Source organism: Zasmidium cellare (assembly GCF_010093935.1).
Source record: "Zasmidium cellare ATCC 36951 unplaced genomic scaffold M409scaffold_1, whole genome shotgun sequence".
NCBI classification, from domain to species: domain Eukaryota; kingdom Fungi; phylum Ascomycota; class Dothideomycetes; order Mycosphaerellales; family Mycosphaerellaceae; genus Zasmidium; species Zasmidium cellare.
In genome coordinates this window covers 2,166,525-2,191,350 of record NW_022986945.1, presented here as the reverse complement: position 1 = coordinate 2,191,350, position 24,826 = coordinate 2,166,525, and the positions used below count along the sequence as shown (strand labels likewise).

The following is a 24,826-nucleotide window of genomic DNA, read 5'->3' as shown; positions in this document are numbered from 1 at the left end:
GTACATCTGTGCAGCACGTTGTGCGTCGACATTTGAAAAAAATCTTGAATTTAAACATCGGTCAGCGACATGAACCGCAAAAACGACGCTGTGCACGTGGAGAAGAAGGAGCAGGATGACTACAGCTCGCAGCCCGTAGACGAAAGCCTCCCGACCACCCCGTTGGTCGTCTTCTTTGCCCTCTTCATCGCCCTCGGCGGTTGGCTGTTGAATTTCGACCTCACCTACTCTGGCACGGTGCTACAAATGAGTACGTTCCGATCCTCATTTGGCACATGCATCCAAGAGCATGGCGAAAGCAGTCTGGTCTGCAGCATTACGGCCCTACAACAGAGTCTCACAAACATCTCATCCCTCTTCATTGGACTTGGCGCTGCCCTTTCTGGACTCCTCGGGTCGTGGCTTGGCCGTCGAACGTGTATTCAACTCGGTTGTCTGATCCAGGCCGTTGGTGCTGCAGGATCGATGGGCACGGCGGGTAACTACGTCGCTTATGTTGCGTGCAAGTGCATTACAGGCGTCGGGCTGGGGTTGCTTTATGCGTCGACACTTCCGTACGGCATCGAATTCATGCCACCGCGGAGACGTGGAGCCATGATCGCTCTATTCAATATCGGCTTGTCGTTGGGTTCCAACTGTATCGGGGTCATTTGTCTGGGATCGTCGTCGCTGAAGAGCAACTGGGCTTGGAAGATTCCCATCATTTGCGAGATACCTGTCGCGGCAGTATATGGGACGTTTATCATGCTATATCCAGAATCCCCACGTTGGTTAGTCCTTCATGGGCGCGACGAGGCCGCCGTGGAGGCATTCTTGAGCATGTACAAAGGCCACATGACGCGAGGTAAAGCCGAGGCCATTGTGGCAAGTGTCAAGCAGAATATCGAAAGCTACCTCGACATGGCGAGCTCGACGACATGGACCGAGATTTTCCGGCGACATTACTTTCCAAGGATGCTCACGGCCGCTTTGGTGCTCATTGCCAGCATCATCTGTGGCACCTTTTTCGTCCATACATACGTTGCGCTCTTCTTTGGCCAGCTCAAAGTCTCCCAGAATCCGTTCGTGCTTAATTGCATCATCGAAGCTTGCAGCTTTCCTGGGGCTTGCGCTGGGCCTTTCATCGCTGAAGGTCTCGGTCGGCGGCGTGCACAGCTGGCTGGCTATGCGATGCTTGGCTCGTTGATGCTCATCGCTGGGATCGTCAATACCTGTCTTGGATCCCAAAACACGACAGGTTTGATTGTACTAATCACGCTCCTCTGCCTCTGGTCCGCGATCGCTGCCGCCTTCGTGACTTCGACGGCATGGCTCTTAGCTTCTGAGCTCCACTCCGTTCGACTACGGACTTACGGCCAGGCCTTCGTCATGGGTGTGTCATTCATCTTCCAATTTGCCAACAATTTCTACTTGCCGTATATGCTCAACCCCAGATACGGAAACATGGGAGTCAATATCACATACTTCTTTTTCGGCATTTCTGCAGCAGCTCTGGTCATTGTCTTCTTTCTCGTGCCGGAGACGGGACTGTTGTCACTGAAGCAACTCGACAATCAATGGTCCGCCGGACAGCGAGCTTGGCAGACTTCGTTGCGGAAAAATCGGACCATTTCTGCAAGGGGCCAGGAGTTTGGCTTGGGGCTTGCTAATGAGTGAGAATAGCGTTCTTCTTGCATTCGAGTTGGCAAAGATCTGTGTGCGAGCAAGCATGACCAACTGTGTTTGCGGTTTCAGTCCGTAGTCTATCCAACGGGGGCAGTGTCTCCTCGACTTGCTTTTGCAGTATCCGAGTGTTTGACTTTCTCACTTAGTCGTAGATCAGAGATGTCTAAGACCAATTGTAGTTGGAGAATAAGAATGAGGTTGAGTGGACATGTCAGCATCTTTATTCCCCGGCAGTCAGGGTTCGACCGTGAATTAGATGGGTTTGAGCCCGGAAGCTGCAGCGCCTGTTCGGTCTGTCCAACATGAACCTCGCACTTTGCACGTACAACGACAGGGTTCTGTCAGGTAGATGGAGCCAAAGGCTTAACTCTTCGAGGACAATCTTGGCATGTCAATATATAGGACTGACTAACGACACTCTACATATTCAAGCTTTCGACCTTTCATGACGCTTCGCTTGAAGCTCCTCCACAGGCGCATCAACACGGTAATCCATCTCCATGCTCAGGTCGCCGAGGAAGAAGCAGGCGAGACAAGCAACAGCACCGAATGATGCGGCAATAATATAGACGACGCGCAGTCCATCTGCGTCTGCCTGTTTCAACGCCATTGTGGCGGCCTGGATAATCGAGGGTGTGACTCCTTTGACAATGCGCAGAGCATTTTGGTCATTCTCCGTGAAGGCCGCAATGAAAGCAGGAATCGACGTAGAAGGCAGACCAGCCCTTCCGACCGCATCTCCGACATATTGAGGAATATAGACCCTTAATCGATCGCCCAATGCAGCAGAGAATATCGCGGTGAAGGTCGTTGCTGCAATCGCTCGAGCCGATCTGTACCACACCTATCAGCATTTGTTTTCCCTCATTTGTCAATGCCGCTCACGTCGTGACAGCCGTCGCCGTGGCTATTAGACTATGGGGAGTGGAGAGTTGGACACCGGTGATGATCAGAATCAGTGGCGCTGCAAATCCGATTCCGGCAAGAGCGACAAATACAATGGCGCTGGTGGAATCATTTGGCTCAAGTGTGGCAAGACCGACAATGCCAGCCGTGAAGATCAAAAATCCAATAGCAAGGCCTGGTCGAATAGAGCTTAGTCGAACGGCGGTGTATCCATAGATTGACGTGCAGATCCCGCATGCAATCCAGAAAGGTACAATTCGACTGGCCAGGAGGAAGGAGTCCGTCTCGTAGAGATCAACAGTTCTGTGAAGTCTTCAGTGTCTAAAGCAAGAGCAACAGGATCACTCCACATACAAGACCGGGTAGAAGATGATGTAGGAGAACAAAAGGCAGCCTTCCATCATGATGAGAAAAACACACAAGACAAAAGTCCTTCCTCTGTTCTTTCCACCTTTGAAAAGGTCATGATGAAGGATACCTGTCGCTGTTCCTCTCCACTCGTAGACGAAGAAGCCTGCAAAAACGACGAGACCGACGACCAATGTCGCGACGATGCGTGCGCTTCTCCAGGGATATAATTCACCTCCCGAGGTTACAGCGAACAGAATCAAACTGAGGCCAGCAGCCAATAGGAAGGCTCCTATGAGGTCAAGCTGCCCGATCTTTTGAAGTAACGACATGTGATCCAGTCTGGTATGACGAGAAGGGGGCGTGTATCCGAAGAATATGCCGATCGCCGTGAGACCCCATATGCCGGCTTGGATCCACTATGGATGTAGTCAGCTTGCATTACATAATCTACCCAAGTGACACCCCATACATAAAAGTACCGCCATCCGTTTTGAGGATAAGCACTAGTTAGGCCTCCAATGATCAAAGGCGCAGACACAGCAGCTAGACTAGCGGCCACATTGAGCAATGCCTGGGTCATCGCTCTCCATTTCCTGGGCAAGATTTCAGACGGGACAGAGTACGCCAAAGGGACTGCTGCGAACCCGAACCCTATCAGTGTCTGCGCTGACACAATCCGAGCAAGACTATGCGACCCGGGAGCAATGGCGGAACCCACGAACGATGTCAGGCAAGTGACGACGAGGATGACCTTCCGAGCTTGGAACACGTCTGATGCCGAAGCAATGACCGGGCAAAAAACTGCTTGAACCAACGACAGGGAGTTGGGAATCCACGTCTCGGTTTTCGTTCCGTTGACCGCAGCTGCGATGCTGGAGAGCTATAGCAGACTATGAGCAAGGGCAGCAGATTCGGCGTAGAGTACTCACGACCACAGGCGTCCCCGTCAAGGCTATTATCTACTTGTAGTTCAATTAGCGTGCGATGCAAAGCAGCGTGCGAGCTGAATGCTGACCTGCACATAGTTCAAGAGAAACATGGAGGCGACAGCCACGTAGGTTCGGAGATGGAGGTCTGGCTCTGTCTCTGCGTCGCTGTAGACCAAGTTCCCGTCATCCGCTTTCTCATTCTCGAGCACAACATCATCCTTTCTAGAATGGTCGATATCTTTTGTGAACATTGCAATACACACCATCCCAGGGAACTTGTGAATAATGTAATTAGCGTAGCTGCGGCAAGCCTAAATTCTCAGACAAAGAAGGCAGCGTCAGCAACTCTCCACATTGAAACTTGGGGCAGATATACAGTACCATGAGAACCCGTAGCCTGAAGCAACCCCACAGTCCCACAATCTGCGACGCAATGCATGTGGGGCGCGGAGATAAAGGAGGAGGTGGGGAAATCAAGGTGTACCCTCGACCAAACAATTCAAGGCACACAAGTACGTGTTCCTAGGCCACGAAAGTGTTTGCAACTAATTAACCGCAGATCGCCGGTTCGACGGAGCCTCCTGCAAGATAGTGATATTTCAAGGGTCTCCGAGCTGAATGGGGTTAAAAGTCCACGCGTTCAAGCCATCGATGTTGGTAGATGAGGCTGTGGCTCCGATTAATAATGGTTTTCCTTGTCCATACACGCAACATGGGACCGGCCAAATGCGACGCCATTGCACGGTCCTGACTTTGCAACATGCCACAGATAGCGGAGGGTGGTCGACCCCAATTTGCGCTGCGTGCTTAGAGACGAACGGATGTACGAAATACAGAAGTTGAATGGTGCGCGTGAGGTGGGAAATCCTCCACGGGTCATCGCTGTTGCTATATGATGTTTAGAACAGCGGAGATGTACCCCTTTCCATTGCTTGGATGAAGGTGTATCCACGTGTATTAGAGCACCATAGCAACGAAGAAGGTGATGCTGGGCGCGACGAGGTAAATGGTCTTCCTACAAGTGAGTTGCCGTTTCGCACAATGCTGTACGACCCGGCCGCCACGGCAGCATCACGTTCTACCATGACGACTTTGCTACGCATCTAAATCCTCACGACGAAGATCATTCGGTCATATCGCGAATACGAGAATGCACATCCCACTCGCTACTTTGCAACGTGCTGGGCACGTTTGGTTCTGCATCTTTCTCAACCTAGCTAAATACTAATCGGCAGACCTTTAGCTGACTTCTCCCAACGCCGCTCCAATCCATCTGAGGCTTCGTAGGTCTAATTAGGAAAGAAGAGGTATAATTAGCTCGAAGTAGCTTTTAGGGATGCCGCCCTCCATCCTCACACCGGAGAACTAGGACCGATATTCTAGGATTATAAGCACTGCTATATTGGTATCCTCCTATGAGCATGCTCGTGGCTTTCACGTGTATGTTGCCTCGGATCAAGCTGCTTCCTTAACGCTAAAGTCTATGCACAGTTAGAAAAAATATAATCGCCGGCAAGTGTAGATTTCACCGCAGCTGATGAAGAGCCACTTATCCGTCTGCTGAAAGGCTGTCGCGAATTGACCATTACGGATCGCTGGGCGGAGAGTATGCGCGTTGCTAGTAGCCGACGGGATGGAAGAACCTCGTAGAGACGTCGGGGGAGCCTTACTACACAGAACACTTAGCATCGCTGCAGCCTCTTGCGAAAAAGACTAGACTTAAGGTTACCGAGATTGAAAACTTGCGGAAAGAAAGCCTCTGGCTCATAGGACTTTGTTCTCAAACTTTACCGATTAGCGCAGTCTTTATGTTAGGGTCAAATACGGTATGTCCCTTAGAGAGCTTCCATGAGCCATACTGCATATTGACGCAATATAGGTTAGGAAAAGACCTAACGACAGGCCATTACGACAGCCTAGCCCAGCTGTGTAACAGTGTCGGCGGGTTCGCCGCTCATGCGCGAAAGCTGACTCCTACAGGGTGCGGGCGCCTGGGTATTGTTCTCTGACTTTCTGAGAAAAACAATCAGCTGTGTCTCGTCCTCTGCCAGAGCGTAAAACGAACCACCTCAAGGTCTTTGATGCTGTTTATCAGCTTTAGTGTGCTCGGAGCCCAGTTCGTTGGCTGATTGTTCTTCTTCGTTTCATCGTGTGGGTCCTGTGCAGATGCGCGGTGACTTGTCCGGTGACTCATGTACGGTTACAGATTTCTCAACAGTATCTCACTGTACGCACGACGTAAGCAGATTCATGTGTCTGGGAGCACCATGACGAATCAACGAACATATCTACGATTAAAAGTCCAGTTGATTCGACTTACTCAAGCTCAACGACCAAAGCTCCTTAGCCGACACAAAGATCCTGCTGGCTGTTGGTATTCTTGCATACTGCCGTCTTCAAGATTCAGAAATCGACGCTGTACGTATTTGCAGCGCTGCATGCAGCCAAAATTCACTTGCGCACTACACCGTTTGAGTGGATCTGGATTGCGCCATGGCTCTTGATTCGCGAGAACATCAAAGGTGGCTATCCTTTAATCACGGAGCATGCTGGCCATGACTTTATCTCTGGAGTTCCCTACGTTGTATTGTAGTATGCTCAATGTGTTTATCTGGCTTATGAGTCTGAATCTGTACCTGTGCGAGCGAAGGATTTGCTCTCGAGGGCCTCCAAGGCCCTCCGGGAGAGGCCGATCGCCCGCTGAGGTCTCTGACTTGAGCCGTTTCCTGCATTATGTTCTTTCTGTCTACTGTCGTCGACGTTAGTTTAGTATTGGCCCTCCTATGGCGTCGTCCAGTTTGGTAACTTGCTCCTGCAGTCCCGGCCTCTAGTTGTTGGCCGAGATCCCTTGCCGAACGCTTCCTACGAAGCAGTCCAGTCACTCCCAGTGGTACAGCTGCCAGTCTTGAGGCCGACGGCGCAGGGAGATACTTAGGACGGGACACATGCGCTGCCTTCGCCCATGCGAGCTCCTCCTTTCGCTTTGGCCATTGTTGGTCCCATGCCTCGTGTTCTCCATAGCACCGTGCGCACTATCATCTCGTTGCTAATTATTGTCCTGATGCTTAAATCTCCACTCTTCAACTGATTAGCGGAAATCACTTTCAGTGTTCACAATGTTCTCATTTCCACTCTGTTCGATCGCTCTATCGACATGGGCCTTCAGGTTTCGTAACGATTTCCATTCCAAGCTACAAACCTACTCATGGTCTCAATTTCGCACACCAACCAACCTTAGCACAGCTGGTGTTACCTCGGGCTCCCACAAGGGTCGTTCTCGGTTTGCTGGGTCGAGAGTATCGTCTGGTCGTCGTGGCTTGGCGTAGAAGTAATCCGGAGTATCCGCTGGGACCACATTCATGTTCTGACGATCGTTAGCAAATCCCTGGTGTCTCCGATACGAGCTGTCGTACCGGCCAGTGCGTAGTGCCTTTCCTAGCATTGAAGACCTCCTGTTTCCTCTGTAGATCGCCCTCGGACATGCGACTGCGCGGACAATAACAGACATAGGATATGAATCTTGTTTGCTCGCCGGTCGGGTTCTGATTCCAGTGAATCGTACGACTGTCCCAGAGAATCAAGTCGCCTGCATTGGCGCAGACCTTGACTTCATTGCAGCCTTTGGCACGATACCAGTCAGCGTCTTCGGAAGTGTAATTGTATCCATTCTTTCCAACCCCCAGGTCACTGTCTGGCCTAAAGCCACCGATTTCTTGGAACTGCTGTTCGTGAAGTCTGTGCGAGCCGGACAATACAACAAGCCCACCATCGTCTGGACCACATGGAGACATCTGAGCAATGCCCTGGTACAGCTCGAGCTTCTCGATAGTACGCGGATCTAACAACTTCTTTAGCTCTGCTCCTTCGTACGTCGAGCGATTAAACTACCTTGATCAATGTGAGGCCACGGTTCGCTCTGCTGGATGTCCGTTCTGCCAGTCTTCTGATTAACAGGCAAAGAGACATTCATGCCATCGAAGGAGACAATCAAGTCATCTGTTTCCCAAACGTTCTCAAATGCGTTGATAAGACCAGGCTCGGTTCGAATTTTCCAGACAAAGGCTTCGTGATTGACTGAGTACCGATTGTAGAGGCCTTTCTGGTGTCCGGAAGGGAGGTGCTCTGCGGTCCATGTACTCCGATCATCTCGTTTGAAGCCGTGGGGGAATGACTCTAGCCACTTCCAAGCGTCCTCGACGAATTGATCACAAGATTCTTTGGCGATGACGCTGGGAACTACGACATAGCCATCTTTCTCCAGAGCAGCGAGAAACTGTGGCTTGGTCATTTTGGTTTGATCGAAGAGGGTTTTGTGATCTACTCGGACGAAAGTCTTGCGGTGGTTGAGACAGCGTAAATAATTCGACGAGCACGCAAGTTTAGGCAGATGTCACAAGTGTTGCTCTCAAGATGCCTGGTCAGCTCGCGGAGCAAGGATGATCCGTCGTAGTTGGCCGCCCCTTGGCCGAACGACATGGGGGTTGGAGGCCTTGCTTCACCCAGGCGGGGCTTTGAGTTCGTGACCCCCAATGTCACCCAACCTGAAGATCTTCCAAGCCTCTCAATCTTTCTCCAAGCATCTACGCCTCAAAGCTTCGAATTATCATCAGTTTGGAGTACGCAGAGCCACGGTGTGGTACGATGCACGCAAAGCTCAGGTCAGGCCTCACATTCAACACAATCTTCTACTTTCAAACATGGACCTGCGTGTCAGTAACCAGCTGGCCTGGTTATCGAACCTCGGGAGACACCCGATGCCAAGTCTGTAGTGATACGGTACAATCAAGAAGGAAGAGGAGAAATGCAACCTGATAGCTGCAGCTCCGCGATAACGAGTCGATGGTCGTACATCGTTATCATGGCCCCAAAAGACCCCCAAAAATGTCTGTATTAACATCAGGTGGCCTGGATGTTCTGTGTTTAAGTCTCATCAGCTTCTCAAGCACAGTATGGGCAATCCGACCGAAGACCGTAAGGACGGCATTCTTGAAGGCGCTCTCAGCATTACAAGCTCCAACGATCAACATGAAGACGGAAAGGCGCAAGCATCTATCGGTCAGGTGCTCGAAGTCCAAGGCAACACCGAGTTCATCCAAGCCACCACGGCAGCTCCCCTGAATCCTTGGTCCAAGACATCTCTCCAGTTGTACTTGATCTTGTTGACAGCATATCTGAACGCAACTGCATCAGGATTCGATGGCTCGATCTTTCGGTTCTGTACGTGTACTAAAGGGCAGAAGGCACCCCACTTCGTCTTTAAGACATTCGCTGACCTTCTACCCTTCACTTTAAGATCAATGCTATGGATCAGTATAAAGCATACTTTCACAAGCAAGAGACAGGGAGTGCCACAGCGCTGATCTACTCGATATATACCGTCGGTTCGATGATAGGTGCACTTTTCACCGGCCCTGTACTTGACCTCCTTGGTCGCCGAGCTGGCATGGGTATTGGCTCGGTCATCATCATGATCGGTGCGGTTGTCGTGACGGCTGCACAATCTGAAGCATATCTTCTGGGAGGTCGTTTCGTCCTCGGCTTTGGTATCTCTCTGGGAACTTCCGCCGCCCCTACGTACGCCATCGAGTTGGCTCCCCCACAGTGGAGAGGAAGAATCACCGGTTATTACAATACTTTCTTCTATTCTGGTGCTATCCTAGCGACTGGCGTCACCTATGCCTCGAACAAAGACGATAGCCAGCTGGCTTGGAGGCTTCCGCTTGGACTCCAGTGCATCCCTCCGGGCTTCATTCTCCTCGGCTCGTTGTTAATTCCAGAAAGTCCACGATGGCTTTGCTCGCGAGGCCGATTCGAAGATGCAAGAAAGATCATCGCCAAGTATCATGGCGCTGGCGATTCTAATCATCCCGTTGTTCAGCTGGAAATGAGAGAGTTCGAAGAGTCGATCAAGGTCCAGAAGTCTCGGAGTTGGTGGGATTGGCGGCAGCTCGTCCACACCCACAACGGTCGTTGGAGGATTGCAATGGTAACATTAAGTATGTCTAATACCATCCTAGTCCGATACATGCAGGAATCATGGCTAACAATCGATTAGTGAGTTACGGCAGTCAGCTTAGTGGGAATTCGGTTCTTACATACTATCTGCCTTCCATGTACACTCAGCTTGGGATAACTTCGACTGATCGGAGGCTGCTGCTCACATTTGCGAGCAACATTGTCTCCTGCGCCGGAGCGGTTGCTGGCTCAGCCACAAATGAAAAGGTCGGAAGGCGTACGAAATTGTACATTGGTTCTTTTGTCCTCGCTGGCCTTTTTGCTGCGGTTACCGGTTTCTCGTCTCAGTTTTCAAACCATGAAGGGGCTTCTGGAACTGGCGTTGCCCTATCTAACGCCGGCGTAGCTTTTGTGAGTATAGCATCATCATCATCATCTGTAAATGTTAGCTGACTGTAAACCAGATTTTTCTGTTCGGCTGTGCGTACAGTTTCGTCTACACGCCTCTGACCCCAACTTACTGCGCCGAGACGCTGGATAACCATACAAGGGCAACTGGCATGGGCATTCATGTACTCATGAACAACACTGCAAACTTCTACAACACGTACGTCACAGCAGTAGCCCTCGATGCAATCAGCTGGAAGTACTACCTGGTGTTTGTGGCTTTGAACGTGGTATATGGTGAGTATTTGGCGCTTAGGGCTATTCTCGACGATACTGACAAGGCTGCAGGACTTTTGTGGTACTTCTTGGGAGTCGAAACGAAAGGCCGGACATTGGAGGAACTGCAGGAGGTGTTCGATTCGGAGTGGCCTCCGAAGGCGTCTTTAGAGAGGCGCAAGATGGTGAAGACCGAGGACGGAAACCTGAACCAGGTTCAACATGACAGTTGAGAGACATTATGTATAGGACAAGTTGCGGCAAGGAGCTGTGTCCGAGTCGTCTGCGTCGTTCCTGTCGCTCTCTTTACGATGGCGTGGCCAATCTTTCGAGGTTGGGGCGAGAGGCCACCTTCCCCTGGCTGGACGTGTCACTCCATGAAGTGGCTCCTCAAGTCAAATCTGAGACGATGTGGGACGATCAAATACCAGTGTCTTGACTTGGCGCGTCGTGGACTTCGCGAAGTTGAGTGTCGCGACTGAAGTTCCGCTGTGATCCGCAAAAGCGAGAGAGCGGCGTCTCAAAATCTCAGCCCCTGATCTTACGCTAGCCTTCTCCAACTTCCGCCTGCACACAGCCTTGTATCATTGGTGGATATAAATAACATGGGTCTAAAACCGTGAGATGGACTCCTCATCTAAGTTTTGGTGATGCCTTCTTCTTCACCTGCCAAGCGATCTAAGGCAACAATGTTCATACACTGTCGTGCACATCTAGGTCATGAGCCAAGATTCGATACGCCAGAAGAGCGCTTTCTCATGCGAGCCGTGTCGGCGAAGGAAGGTGAAATGTGACACGGGACAGCCGACGTGCCGCCGATGTGTTGCACGTGGCGAGAGATGCACGTACAGACTGTAAGTGGAATGCATCATCAGGCATCTGGCGGATTCGCGGACTCTGATTTTCATATGACAGAGCACCCTCGATCTCGTACACCAAGAAGCTCGAGGATCGCATTGCCGCCCTTGAGGCGACACTTGCAGACCGGGATAGCCATCACTCCCACTCATCCGCCGAGCATGGACCCAGTCCGTCGTTATCGAGTTCACTATCTGAAGCTCCCGCTGCTTCTGGCACGCCGCCCTCCGGTGGAGAAGCAGCAAACCCGCCAGGTCTGGAGCGAGACCACCGCGGACATGTCTCATTTCACGGCAGCACAAGTCTGTTCAATCTGGTGATGGCTCGTACGATTGAGCATGATCCCGCCATGCAGGCTGCGCTGAGCGATGAGCAAAGCAAGCAGGAGCTCATCAATAGTGCCTGGACAGAGCGAGCTCTTGAGAGGTTGTCCAATCTGCCCGAGGCGATCCAGTTTTTGCTGGATTCACATTGGTGTTGGGTCCAGCCGCTATTCAATTTCGTATACCGGCCTGCCTTCACACGCGACCTCAAGACGAACGGCCAATTCTGCTCTGTGCTATTACTCAACGCTATGCTTGCTCATTCCGTAAGATGGGCAAAGGCCGATCATAACGTTGCCCATTTGCTGGAGCCTTTTGAAGACGGTGCATACTTTGCTCGTCAGGCTCGAATGAACCTCATGGATTCCGTACAAAACGGGCCCCCGACCATACCTACTGTACAAGCTTTGCTATTACTGAGCGCACAGGAGTGTGGGCAAGGCAATCTAACACAGGCATGGTTGTACAGCGGCATGGCTTTTCGTCTGATCGAAGATTTGGGCATAGTTTTTAACAACAGCAAGTATTCGTTGTCAACTGAAGAGCTGGAAGTCCGCAATCGCTTATTCTGGTCATGCTATCTCTGGGACAAAGTCATGTCACTGTATCTTGGACGACTCCCGGTGCTCCGAGAAAGCTCTGTCAGCCCTCCCCGAAGCATACTCGATGACACAAGCGAAATCGACATATGGATACCCCATGGCCTCGATCAGGCTACAACTGCGGACTACCCGCCCGCTCAGGCTTATACAACCTCATGTTTCATAAACACCTGCGCTCTATCTGAGATCTTGCATGCTCTAATGGTCACAATGTATAACCCAACAAAGGAGAGCACCATTGCGGAAGTTGCAAAGTGTGCTATGGAGGAAGAAAGACGGCTTATTGCCTGGCATGACAACCTGCCGTCACACTTGAAGATTTCTCTTCTCCCAGTTCCGGAACACTGCCCACCGAGCCACATTGTCACGTTGAAGTAAGTAGCAGATCAAAACGATTGTGCAGACTTGCTAACTAACTTTTTTTAGCTGTATATATCACACGACACGCATATTACTCCATCGACCAATGCTCACGACATATGGCAAGCGATCCAATCTTGACGATGCTCAGAGCGGACATCACTTACGACAATGCCTGGAGTCTGCCAGTGCAATTCTGCTCCTGTTCAATTTGTTCTGTAAATCTTTCGGCGATGGCCACGTCATCCTATGTCAGGCGTACGCAGTGTACACGGCAGCATCGATGTTCCTGCTGCAGGTTCAGGCTACCAAAGACTTCACCTCACAAGCTATGGAAAACCTAAGATATAGTGTTGATGCGCTTGAGCGTCTCAAAAAGACCAGCCCGAGTAAGTAGTCCAAGCTTGTAAATCGACATCTGACTGACTTGCAAACAGTCCTTGGATCAGCTCTGCTGTCGATATATCGCGCCTTGCAGGAGTCGAACCCCGCAATGATCGCGAAGGACAACGATGGCTCTTACTACATGTCGAATGCACGCGGCATCGATCACAACCAACCGTCAGCGTCATCGAGGATCAATATGGATCCCCTTGGGAGCACTCGCAACGGCGCTCAGGACATCAACTTTGTCTTACCAGATTTCGAGTACATGGACATCTCGCCCGACCTCTTCGACATGCTCCCGGACATCGAGCCGATCTCTGCCAATGTCAATGCCGGAATGGGGATCAATTTGGATCAGCAATGGTTCGCGAGATAACTATGTATCAGACGTGCTCTACCCGCATTTCCGAGATTACCTTCTCTTCGCTGGCTTCTTGGTCTCTGTTCCGCTCTTCGCTGTACTCTGGACCAAGCTTTGCCTTCCAGCCCATCCACCAGTGGCCACTAAACAGCTCTCCCATGCGCTCCAGAGGTACGCCCTTAGTCTCTGGTGCCCAAAGACCAAGGATCAGAATGCCGAGGCCACAGATAAGCGCCCAGAATACGTACGCGCCCCAGACGTCAAGGCTCACAAACATGTTTGGTGTTACGCGCACGACTGCGAACTGGAAGAGCCAATGCAAGACCATGCTAGAAGCATAACCGACACTTCGAATTCGCGTTGGGAAGATCTCGGTTCCGTACAGGTACTGCACCGTACAAAGTCCGATTGACTGGGAAGTAAGCAGTCAGCGATATTGATTTTCGAAGAAAGAGATGATGTGGACTCACCCAACCAACTGCATAAATGAAAACCGACGCAATGGCTGCGTCTGAGGCAGACTTGTTGCTCGCCACGCCCGGTTGGTAGGCCATATATGCCGCCATGTATATATGAGCACTCAGCTGCAGACTGAGCCCTGCCAGAAAGCATCTTCGTCGACCGATGATATCAATCAAGCCCCATGCGAATATCATGGTGAAGACAAGTTTGACGATCCCATACGCTCCTGAAGAGATGAGTGAGCTTGATTCGCCTTTGATGCCAGCATACTGGAAGATCTGCGGAATGTAATAGGTGATTCCGTTGCCTCCCGACCACTGAGCGACAGTCTGCATGGTCATGACGAGAAGGTATCGGCTGCGGTATGTGGGCACTGTAGCAATCTCCTTGACCACAATCCATAGAGACGTGCCAGCAAGGTCTGCCAGCTTCTCTCTCCTTTGGGCCTCAATCTGTTCAAACTCTTGCTGCACTTCAGGGTCGCTCGGATCCGAGCCACGAAGACGGCAAAGCGCTGCGAGTGCCTCGCTATACCTATCTTGCGATGCTAGCCAGCGTGGGCTGTCCGTCATCCAGAATGAGCAGATGAAGGCAATGCCGGACGGGATGAGAGGTATGGCCTGGACCAACCTATATTGCTCCCTGGTGGGCGTCATGTGTTTGTTGGCCGCATAGTTGATGAAAAACCCTGGCAATGTATCAGCTAATGTACAGCACTTTTAGTCTCATTACTCGTACCGAGCGTCAGAAACGTCAGCAGCACAACCATATAGAGGCTGACCATCAATCCTCTCTTCTTCGCAGTGGAAATCTCTGCAAGAAAAAGGGGTCCAGTCACCGTCAACGAGCCCGAGCCCAGACCGCCCCATATCCTCGCGAACAGCATGAAGCCGTAGATTCCCGAAGAGAAGACCTGCATGAGGATACCTGACGCCCATACAAGCAGAGCCAGTTGAAATGAGCGGAGTCGGCCAATACGATCATTGAGGTAAAGAGCACACAGACTCCCGAATGCTGCTCCCAAAACTCCAAAGGAAGAAATATTTGCAACTCGGTCGGCCAGGGCGGACTCTCGGCCTTTCCAGTTGCTTGACTTGAGATCAAAGTCATTGACAAAGGACGGCAGCTTCACGCTCGCGGAGAAACCACCCTCATCGTATCCTGCATCGAGAACAGTTATCTTCCATCCCGAAAAAGGATCTTTTCAAAGATCTGCGACTCACCCTTGGGGATACCCGCGCACGCGATGCAGACAAGCGCTAGGTAATAGTATAACGTCGATCGAGCCATCGCTGCAATGGAAAGCTTACACTCGATAGTATTGGAGCCGTTTGTCTTGTTTACTGGTGGTAAACGTGGTTTATGTATACTTCCCCAGACATCTTCACGCGTGCGGGGAGTGAGGTTGTGGGTCCAGACGATTGCTGATCAAGAAAAGTGAACCAAAGAGGAAAAGAGTTAGGCTCGGTCATCGTCCGAAGTGGTTGAGCGGAGGAAGATCACGGTCTTGGCCAGAGCTGAGTGGCTTGAGCTTCGGTCATCGTCCGAGCCTGTGGCTATTGCTCTAGGAGTGCAAAGTAGTATGTTCACCTTTTTGTGAACATCCTCAATGGCTGACTGTACGGTAGAATCTCGCGTGGCCTTAGCTTCGTACGGAGTGGGACTTGCCAAACTGCTAGACTCTTGGCCACCTACTTAAAGCAGCGGAGGAAGAATGTTCGTGCGAGGAATTCGAACGTTCTGCTTGTTGCAGAATCCTCGAACTCGACCTTGTGTAATGGCAGAATCAGCCATCAGTGGCTTTCTCCAGAAAATGATTCACCCTTTCTACACGCTTCCTTGCTTGGCAAAGATAGGGGCTGGTGCAGCAGTTGTACTGCCAGCAGCATCCAGTCGCTCCGTAGCCAACGAGGCTTACAAGAGAGACGGTCGTCCCAACTTCAAACGACCGGATTACCGCAGACTCCCCAATGACACCTGGGATGGCCATATGCACATAATCGATCCAAGCCGATATCCGTTGGCCGCTGATGCCCCATATACACCGGGCGTCCATTCAACTTGGGACGCGGTGACGTTCGAGAACAGCGTGGACATGAGGAACATAATCATTGTGCAACCGTCCATCTATGGCAATGATAACAGTGCTCTGCTAGACGCATTGAAAGCACTGGGCCCCAATCGATCACGGGCTGTCGTTGTCTTCGACGATACAAAGATCGACAACTCGACTCTGCAGCAGTGGCATACCCTGGGTGTTCGTGGTGTGCGACTGAACCTGGCTTCCGTGGGTGCAGACCCGGACATCGAATCTTTCAAAACGACAGTCTCTGCTTACGCTTCTCTTGTCAAACCGCTTGGCTGGATGGTGCAGATATACGCATCTATGGACATACTCCCCGGGCTCGAATCCACCATACGAGATACCCCTGACGTCAATTTTTGTTTCGATCACTTTGCACAACCAAGCAAGCCCAAGACAAATTCGACCGGGCCATTTGATCCATACACTATCACTGGCTTCTCTTCTTTGATCACGCTGTTGCAAGAGGGGAACACATGGGTCAAATTCTCGGCCCCATATAGGGTTGAGCTAGATTATGATCAGCTCGATGCTCTGGCAAAGGAAGTGCTGCATGTTCGTAGTGATAGAGTGGTCTTTGCGACTGATTGGCCGCACACGAGGTTTGAGGGATTGAACATCAGGCCTTTTGAGGAGCGTGTGCTGGAGTGGGCACGAGAGGCACGTAGCGTTGATAAGGTGTTTTCGGCCAACGCAAAGGAGCTTTGGGATGTTCAGAGATAGAGTAGCTCATCAAGAAATTTGTGATCTGCAGTTCTGATAAGGACAACCTCGCGAGAACGCTCTATACATGCCCTGCGGTGCTGACGAACAACATCTACAGCAGCTTGGGTCCGTCATGCTTCCAAAAGTACACACGGATTGTCGGAGATTAGGGTCGGTAGTTCTCAACAACTACATAGAATTGTAATCATAGCAAGTGGAGGCCGTTTCGTTCCGTAAGGAATCCTGGGGTAGTCAACTGATACTATATAAACATGTGCACAGACGGGGCTCGGTCATGTTCCGTGGTATGCAAGAGCGGAGCGGAAACTGCGGCGCCGCGTTGGTTGGGATACCGTTCCGATATTTTCAACAGGGGGGCTCAGTCCCACCAGGACAAGCTGATTCTTCTACAAATGCTCTTTATTGAGATGAACCGAAGTCTTGCGAGATCTTCTTAGGGGCTTTGCCAGAAGACATGGAGAAACGGAAACCTTCAACAGCAACTAGCATCATCGCTGGATCTATTGCAGGAGCTTCAGAGACTCTTGTGACTGTAAGTAATACCTTGCCACACATTGCCCATGGCCACTAATGCAGTCCTATTCTAGTACCCTTTCGAATACATCAAGACCCGCCGACAGTTTCCGTCAACAAAGAATCTCTCGTCATACGCCATTGTCCGCTCAACGATCTCAACCTCAGGCCTCTGTGGTCTCTACTCTGGCTGCGCAGTACTGGCAGCAAGCAATGCAGCAAAATCTGGAATTCGATTCTTCGCTTTCGAATCAGCGCGGTCGAACCTGAGTTCTTTCTTTCCTTCTCTCGCAGCGCATGGCATGCTCAATGTCACCGCTGGATTGTGCGCTGGCATTGCAGAGAGTGTACTCGTCGTGACACCAGGCGAAGCTGTCAAGACACGGATTGTCAACGCCGCTGCAAGCACTGCCACTAAAACTCAAGTGTCGACAACTCAAGTCATCCGCGAAATGCTCCGTCAAAATGGCCTCGTTTCGTTTTGGCGAGGTTTAGGGCCAGTCCTCTGCAAACAAGGAACCAACAGCGCCGTTCGCTTCTCAACTTTTGGGGCATTCAAAGACCTTCTCAACCGATCAGATACCGTTCGGACCTACGCAGGCCAATCTGTCGTTACCTTTACTGCTGGAGCTGGAAGTGGAGTTGTTACTGTGTATGCTAGCATGCCTTTCGATAATATCAAGACCAGGCTTCAAATGCAAAGCGCTGGCAACGAAGGACTATTCTCGTGTGCTAGGAGAATGCTACTTCAGGAGGGCATCGCGGTCTTTTGGAAGGCTACAACTCCGAGGCTTGCAAGACTGACGCTGAGTAGTTCGATAACGTTCACTGTGTACGATTACGTGATTCGGGCGACGAGGAGTATGGCGTAGCATCTACTGAGCGTTATGCTTCTCTCAAGTTACGAAAAAGACATAGACATATTTACCGTACGCTGACTATTTCCGAATACTATCCTTGAATGCTCGAGCCAGCACCACGTATTGATCAATTGCAAAAGCAGCATGTCCCGTTCTCCATGCCCTTGCTAACGACCTACTTGCTCTTCACAACAAACTTGCGTTGGAACTCCGATCATAGTCCTCGTCAAACTCCGGGCCTACAAAATGTGCTGTTTCGGTGGCTGTAACAATATGACCAAGGAAGCTCCGCTTCGCAGAGCGTTGTCCAACCAGGATTGTATAAGTCATACTTGCTTGTGATCTGTTCGTGCAATTGGTGTCTCTTGGGCTCATGTTGAAGAGGCTGCCACGTTCTTGCCCTTTTGATGTCCATCGTCTGTGTCCCATCGCCGGGAGTACCTATATGCAGAGACCGGTGTGATGTATTCTACAGCCTTACAGGGGTAGTACAACTCCTGACCGTTCACAGTTGCGCATCCTCAATTTCTTCAATAACTACTTTTCTCTTCGGGAATGAAGTGTAACAAGCGCATGAACGGGGCATTGTAGGTTATCAACTGCTATGAAATTCGGGGAAATGTGCAATATCGTTAGACCACCAGATTGGATACATCCCAAAAGGACGGCAGTTCTCAGCTGAACCCCGGAAACCCTGGTGCGTCTTCACCCCTTGGCATGGCTCCGACATAGCTCCAAACCGCCATACCCAATACCACCGTCAGAGTCACGACCAGGCTCATCAAGAAGGTCGCCAGATGCTCATTGCCATCTGATCCCCTTTGCACATATGCCTTCGCTCCTTGCTTGCCCTTCTTCACATTCCCATTACCCTCACTGGGCTTTGGACTTTTACTAGTACTTGCTACGAGCCCTTTGGTGATACCATGCTCGAGCAAAACACCAAGTATTCCTATCACAGCGATCGCAGCAGGAAAGATGCGATACCGTGCCTGAATAGACCATTCCATAGGCGTTCGCTCGCCCCATTCTGGCCCACGGTCAACACTTGCTGTGACATGCTCAGCGCTCTCAACCGTCCCATCACACATTGGCAGCGAGTATGCCGCGGTGAAGCCAATGAGCAAAGCCCCTAGAGAGCCGAACAAAATGTTGGTGATCGAAAGAGCTTTAGGACTGCCGAGGCTGTTGCTGAAAGTGGTCGACATCGCAATGGCGTAAATGGCCACAATCCCCCAAGGTAGGTTGTTTCCAATGGCATCGTGGAATTTGTAAATCCACGGCTCGTAGATTGTTCGAGAGGGAATTGGTAGACAACCGCCAGGTGCTCTCTCGATGAGGAACCATTTGACGACCTTCAGCCGCTGTGTCAGGTAGTATTGATGTGCAAGAACCAAGACCGCCGGCAACAGAGCGGTGGCGAGAAGATAAACTGCATTGCGAGGAGTTTTCGCTTTGATTAAAGATGAGGTTCCAGTATAACGTGAGATGATGGTGAGGCCATTGCTGGTCAGGAAGAAGGTAGCGAAGGTGATGTAGAAACCTCCCCAGTGATGGAAGGATTGCGCGGTCACCAAAGCAATGCTGACTGCTAAAGCTACGGGCGTGATGCTCCGTCCCAGTATGCCATACGCGCACGAGGCCGAGTGAGAGACGAGCGGTATCAGCCAGTGCATTTTCTGCCCCTTTGTCGACTGCGAGTATTGAGAATTGTAGACGCTGAGTGTCGTAAGTCGGTGCGGTCGTCGAGCAAGAAAGATACATGTAGCAATGTATTCTATCCCTCTGCCCTAAACAGCAAGTGCAGTACCCATTCTCGGCTTCTTCTCAACATGGCAGAGTGCTGACAACCAAATTCCGCCCATTGGCTGGACAGAGCGGCGAGAGCACCGCATAAAGTTGGTGAGGCTGCAGCCTCTTTTTCTTTTGTTTGTGGGGAAGCTTGCCAACAAGCTTACTGACTGCATAAAAGTACCTGGTGCGATCGATCACTGCAGCACACTAGGCTGCATGGAGTAGGTCATGGTCATGCGTGCAACATTGCAGATGGATGGAAGCGACGTGCGCGGGCATGGCACAGATCTGACCTCCTCCAGGAAGACTTGCGAAAGCTTCCATTGTGACCGAGTGATCCGACGTGCATGATGCGCTTAGTCGAGGCTCAAGAGTCTCGTCTGCGCCGCGCAGCTTTGTCGGTCATTTCGGACACGGAGTCGTCGCCGTGAAAGGATCAAAGATGGCACATCGCACCCGACAGTAATGTAGCGCGGTACCAGAGCAGCGGCAAAGACCTTTTTGGGAGATTCCAGCAATCTGACTGACAGGTACAAGACTCCTTTGCGACAGAAGTCTGACAGATCCTAGCGACATAGCGCTGGGTCCACTATGGAGTTGCAGAATGATGAAGTGAGATATCTAAGAAATTTTCGAGACAGAAGACGTCCTCCAAACAAGGTGTTTCATTACTGATTCTGTATGCGCGTAAGTCAGTCTGTCAAGTGTTCATCCGGGCTTCATCTGCCAAGGCCATCATCCCCGTTCCAATGTTCCGTACTAGTTCATTCAGCAGTTCTGCGGCGCGTTGCTTGGTGGGTTGGGGCTGTAAGATCTGCCTGGGTATGGTGGCAAGTTGTTGTTGTTGAATTCGGAAATGGCCGGGCAGCTGATAGCAGAGAAAGCAATGCCGAATTGCTTCTGGAGCAGTGTCACAGCCGCGGTCACCAGAGGGTTGGCGTTCAAGACATCTGGCAGACCTAGGATCGGGGTTAGGGTAGGGACTGGTGTGGGATTAAGCTTGACATACCTTGTTGGATGTTTTGATACACGAAACAAGCGAAATTGTCTCCCTCGAAGAGGTTCTGAGCGTTGTAGAGACCGCTGGAGAAGTCCCTGATGTTAATGCCAGTGTAGGTGTTTCTGCACGCCGAGATTAGCAGCGATACAGACCACACGTGTGCTGATTGCCTTCATAAGAGAACGTACACTCCATCTGTGTTGCCGCCGAAACGGAACGAATCAGGGTACGCAGCAAACTCTGACAACAGATCGCCTTTTCATTGTGTCAGCCAGAGTTTCTAGACTCAACTTAGAGGTATTTCTCTTGTACCGAAAACTCCTACATTGTGTCAGCTACAGCGTATTCTAGGCGCAACTTAGAGGACTTCTCACGTACCTGTAGTAGCAGTATATGGCTGAGCACTTGGCCGGCGGTACCAGTTCTGTAGCAACATCAGTCGGAAGACCGTGGGAAGTTTTCGTGGGAAAGGGGGTGGGGGTGGCGCCGGCGACCGCGGGGGTGATTTTTTGACCCGTCAACACCTACATCTGGGATTCTGTCCTGACCTGGATGCCACTCGTAGTTAGGATAGTCGCCAGTGACGGCGAAGAATGTCTTGAACATGTCCTCGTTCAGATAGCCACCGGGCTGGTCGGCAGTATGGTTGGACATCATGGCGATGACGAAGTTGTACCTGTATAGACACGAAAACGTTAATAAAGGACAAAGTTGGCAAGGTGGCAAGGTGGCAATTCTCTACTCACGCCGCTGGGCTAACCAAGGTTGTGGAGAACAACGGAGCGAAGTAGTATGGGTTCTGTCCGATCGAGCGGTGGGTATTCTTCGCAAAGGCACGGGCGAACTTGTCCATGTCGAGGCGGTCGTCCTCGAGACCCTCATAGTATGCATATGCGAATCGGGTAGGGCTCAGAGAGTGGGCGTCACCGTTCTAGAGTATTTGATCAGTCGAATGAGAGCGAAGGTGGTCGGGGTCATACGAACGTTGATGTATGCGTCACAGCGAGAGATAGAGGTGTCGCCCTCATACTTGTTGTGAGACCAAGAGATGCCCTGACCAGAATCGATAGCCCCAAGTTTGGCTTGTGGTCCACCGATGGACCAAGTCATTGAGACCAAGTCTCCATCGAAGGCGATGGCGTATGCACCCAATATACCAGCAAGGTCAACAGACATCCCATAGGCTTGACCAAGGCCTGTAATTGTCTGCGCGAGCGACTGCACCCCGTTGCGGGCTAGGTAGCCATGGTTGGCGGCTGCGTTAAGGCCGGGGCAAGGACCTATGTCATAAGTCAGTGTCGTTCCGCACCTATCGTTCTGCTTTGAACTTACCACGAAGATCTGTAGACTTTGGGGACTGGAAGGCGTTGGCTCCGCTGGTAGAAACGTATTGTTCCGCAGCACTGAACAGGGTGCAGGGGACCAAGTTACCGCAGTGATTGCGGCCAGCGCTTGCAATCTGGGCGGCAGTGGGTGCGTTGGGGTTGTAGCCAATGTCTGCGTCCGTGACTTCGTATTGCTCATTGCATTTTGCACTGGTAGTACAGGTGTTGGACTGGCGTTTGGACAAAGATTCCATTACCGCAGGAAAGGCTGCGGCGCTCTGCAGAGCCGCAAGGAACACTGTGAGAGACTTCATGATTGCGGTCTTTCCAATGGATTGGATAGTGGCTCTACTGAGAGAACATATGTTGGAGTGGATTCCAGCTGACCATATATACTCAGTTCTGGAGAGAAATGATTGTTCTCGCCAATACAGGTCAGCGGGCTGCCCTGAGCCGGTATATTCCCAGATTGGCAACTCACTACCTGAGTAGGCCAATCAAATCATCAACAGGTAATAGCTCAAGCTCAAGAGGCAAGACGTTGGCATGATTTTACTTTCTTAGATTCCATATCTGGACATCGAGCAGTACATACACGCGGCTGAAGACCCGTATGCAGCCACGGTGCGGGGTGAACGCCTCTGGAAACTATAATGCGTACTGCTTGTCTTCACTGCAGGCCTTGACTTTAGTAGTACTACCATGTCCGAAGTCATGATCATGGATGCCCGACGGTCACCACTTAGCCTGCCAGAAGTTTGTAGGTGGCCCTGTAGGCATAGGGAAACTTCAGGCCTCCTGAATTACGTTCGTCGATGCACGCTTTTCGGCATGGGCGATTGCTTGGATGGTTGCTTGCCCGCATGGCTCCTTTCTGCCTTCTCACCATGCAGCCATGCAGATCTTCTCACTCTCAGAGATCGCGATTGGCTTCTGGAGCTGCGAGGTGAGTTTCCCAGTGGCGTATGATAGCTACGTGACAAGACTGAAGGAATAAACCCGGCCCGTAGTGCTGCTTGGGTATATGTCCGTCTGCCAATACTCGACTGCGCCGTGTAGCATGTGAGCGTGAGTTGCAGCTGGCAGCTCTCCAGGTGGTTGACGTACGTGGCCCGCGTCTTGTTGGTACGGAACTGGCGGCTCTCGCAAAAAGTACATTGCGGGTGCCGAAGATCCTTTTCTTGTGTCTGCAAAATGTCAGGTGGCAGGGTGATGTCCTTGGAAGTGAAGTTGTCCTGTAATTAGCAGAGGCGACGAAGGAATCGGTGGTCTGAGCTCGACGAGTCGGATCACTGTTGCGAAGGTCGTATGAATGTCTTCCAGTCTGTCGCGTCAACAGGCGTGAAAGCGGACGCGAAGTCATCCAGGACGCGAGGCAACAGAGGCAGGGTGTGGAAAAGGAAAACAAGCCCAGCTATTTGTTTCGCGATGTGGCCCGTGCTGTTTTGCCAGAAGATGCTGCACTTCGACAGAAGTCGTATACGATCTGACCTCACTTGATCCTTGCCCCTGGCAAACTGCTTACCTCCGTGCCCGCCGTCAGCAAAGATGCGGCAAACATTACCAAGTGGGATCTTCCTGAGCTCCGAATTTCGATCTCATACTTCTCAAGCACCGAGAGCAAGGTGAAATTGATTTCTTTCGCGGGCGTCTATCAAGATTGAAGCGCAGTCAACTCTTTCGTCTAACTACAAGAGAACCTATCCAGGGCTCTGTGGCCAGTCTCAACTTCTGCCTTGCGATTGACACACTTTCCTTCTTCTTCGACCATGTGTTGCTCTTGAATCTTCATTGGACAGGCCTTCGCTAAAGCTAGACCCCCGTGTCGTTGGAAACAAGCAGCATTTCGTCGCGCAATACATTGCTCAGCGGCATCTGACAACGACCTGAGTATAAATGTCAATTACGTCAATATTTCAAGCTTCTATTTAAGTCACTCACCTCATTGTGTTTCTTCAAACCGGGCTGACCGCTTTTGTCCTGAGCCGAAGATCTTGTTAATTGTACCACGTACACCCCCAGACGTCGCTCCTTTGGTTGCACCCGTGGCGACGGCATTCGCTATGGAGCCTGCAGCCACGCCAAAAATCCCCGCAGCCACTGGCGCCACGCGTCTGTCGATCTCAATAGATTGCTTTCCATCCAGCCCAATGTCTTGTCCAAGGTCGACTCGATGGCTGTTGTCTGCCCGAAGCTGCAGAGGTGCGGCATTGGCTGAAATCGCGAGCGTGGCGAGTAGGACGGTGATTTGAAACTTCATCCTCGCGGTAAGTCGTCGATTTACAGTGCTCAGGTTGATTGGTTGTGCGGTGTGGATGGCGTGGGTCTTTTTGGGTGTTCTCAAGGATGATCAGATGATGCAGGACACCATGAAGGGCAAAGGTCAACTGGCTTTTATATCACCATGGAAGCATTTGTCGCCGTCGGATCAGATACACTATGCGATCCTCCTGCCGACTCTTCGACACACACGTGCTTGATTGCAGACATCCCACAAGCCGGTCGACAAGCGAGCAAAAGCAGAAACTTTTCGTCGCGATACTCACGTGGCTTGAAACCTTCACCAAATGCCTCACGTTTCAGACCACATTGGCCAAGACATCAAGGATACGACCTTGGCTTTCTTGGATGTCTCGCTTCTCGTCGGAACGCTTACAGCGGAGTACTCGGGAACAACATTTGGCTTTACCGTCCGACATCATG

The 24,826-nt window shown here is 51.2% G+C and overlaps 11 protein-coding genes across 11 annotated transcripts; 5 read left to right on the top strand and 6 right to left on the bottom strand.

Moving 5' to 3' along the window:
• Positions 1-69: 69 nt before the first annotated feature.
• Positions 70-1,656, top strand: M409DRAFT_16498 (uncharacterized protein; the record flags this gene model as incomplete). Its single annotated transcript, XM_033803647.1, has 1 exon — positions 70-1,656. One exon carries the CDS (start codon positions 70-72, stop codon positions 1,654-1,656), a length of 1,587 nt encoding a protein of 528 aa, XP_033675124.1.
• A 436-nt stretch (positions 1,657-2,092) lies between these two features.
• M409DRAFT_49093 (uncharacterized protein) lies at positions 2,093-4,102 on the bottom strand (the record flags this gene model as incomplete). Its single annotated transcript, XM_033811137.1, has 6 exons — positions 2,093-2,498; positions 2,551-2,874; positions 2,926-3,338; positions 3,392-3,802; positions 3,852-3,881; positions 3,938-4,102. The coding sequence occupies 6 exons, from the start codon at positions 4,100-4,102 to the stop codon at positions 2,093-2,095; spliced, it is 1,749 nt and encodes a 582-aa protein (XP_033675123.1).
• Positions 4,103-7,062: 2,960 nt separating this feature from the next.
• M409DRAFT_62330 (uncharacterized protein) lies at positions 7,063-8,139 on the bottom strand (the record flags this gene model as incomplete). The annotated part of the gene is made up of 3 exons (XM_033815129.1): positions 7,063-7,215; positions 7,265-7,689; positions 7,740-8,139. 3 exons carry the CDS (start codon positions 8,137-8,139, stop codon positions 7,063-7,065), a joined length of 978 nt encoding a protein of 325 aa, XP_033675122.1.
• Positions 8,140-8,800: 661 nt separating this feature from the next.
• M409DRAFT_62329 (uncharacterized protein) lies at positions 8,801-10,702 on the top strand (the record flags this gene model as incomplete). Its single annotated transcript, XM_033815128.1, has 5 exons — positions 8,801-9,068; positions 9,170-9,847; positions 9,907-10,217; positions 10,271-10,490; positions 10,542-10,702. The coding sequence occupies 5 exons, from the start codon at positions 8,801-8,803 to the stop codon at positions 10,700-10,702; spliced, it is 1,638 nt and encodes a 545-aa protein (XP_033675121.1).
• A 487-nt stretch (positions 10,703-11,189) lies between these two features.
• Positions 11,190-13,375, top strand: M409DRAFT_62328 (uncharacterized protein; the record flags this gene model as incomplete). The annotated part of the gene is made up of 4 exons (XM_033815127.1): positions 11,190-11,323; positions 11,385-12,626; positions 12,679-13,001; positions 13,050-13,375. The coding sequence occupies 4 exons, from the start codon at positions 11,190-11,192 to the stop codon at positions 13,373-13,375; spliced, it is 2,025 nt and encodes a 674-aa protein (XP_033675120.1).
• A 7-nt stretch (positions 13,376-13,382) lies between these two features.
• M409DRAFT_62327 (uncharacterized protein) lies at positions 13,383-15,112 on the bottom strand (the record flags this gene model as incomplete). Its single annotated transcript, XM_033815126.1, has 4 exons — positions 13,383-13,772; positions 13,831-14,510; positions 14,561-14,983; positions 15,046-15,112. The coding sequence occupies 4 exons, from the start codon at positions 15,110-15,112 to the stop codon at positions 13,383-13,385; spliced, it is 1,560 nt and encodes a 519-aa protein (XP_033675119.1).
• Positions 15,113-15,812: 700 nt separating this feature from the next.
• On the top strand, positions 15,813-16,628 carry M409DRAFT_62326 (uncharacterized protein; the record flags this gene model as incomplete). Its single annotated transcript, XM_033815125.1, has 1 exon — positions 15,813-16,628. The coding sequence occupies one exon, from the start codon at positions 15,813-15,815 to the stop codon at positions 16,626-16,628; it is 816 nt and encodes a 271-aa protein (XP_033675118.1).
• Positions 16,629-17,085: 457 nt separating this feature from the next.
• Positions 17,086-18,016, top strand: M409DRAFT_62325 (uncharacterized protein; the record flags this gene model as incomplete). The annotated part of the gene is made up of 2 exons (XM_033815124.1): positions 17,086-17,163; positions 17,219-18,016. 2 exons carry the CDS (start codon positions 17,086-17,088, stop codon positions 18,014-18,016), a joined length of 876 nt encoding a protein of 291 aa, XP_033675117.1.
• A 662-nt stretch (positions 18,017-18,678) lies between these two features.
• Positions 18,679-19,680, bottom strand: M409DRAFT_49086 (uncharacterized protein; the record flags this gene model as incomplete). The annotated part of the gene is made up of 1 exon (XM_033811136.1): positions 18,679-19,680. The coding sequence occupies one exon, from the start codon at positions 19,678-19,680 to the stop codon at positions 18,679-18,681; it is 1,002 nt and encodes a 333-aa protein (XP_033675116.1).
• Positions 19,681-20,566: 886 nt separating this feature from the next.
• Positions 20,567-22,437, bottom strand: M409DRAFT_16491 (uncharacterized protein; the record flags this gene model as incomplete). The annotated part of the gene is made up of 9 exons (XM_033803646.1): positions 20,567-20,757; positions 20,808-20,920; positions 20,987-21,053; positions 21,111-21,119; positions 21,177-21,222; positions 21,327-21,474; positions 21,545-21,729; positions 21,783-22,078; positions 22,131-22,437. The coding sequence occupies 9 exons, from the start codon at positions 22,435-22,437 to the stop codon at positions 20,567-20,569; spliced, it is 1,362 nt and encodes a 453-aa protein (XP_033675115.1).
• A 1,628-nt stretch (positions 22,438-24,065) lies between these two features.
• M409DRAFT_49084 (uncharacterized protein) lies at positions 24,066-24,383 on the bottom strand (the record flags this gene model as incomplete). Its single annotated transcript, XM_033811135.1, has 1 exon — positions 24,066-24,383. One exon carries the CDS (start codon positions 24,381-24,383, stop codon positions 24,066-24,068), a length of 318 nt encoding a protein of 105 aa, XP_033675114.1.
• Between the last annotated feature and the right edge of the window lie 443 nt (positions 24,384-24,826).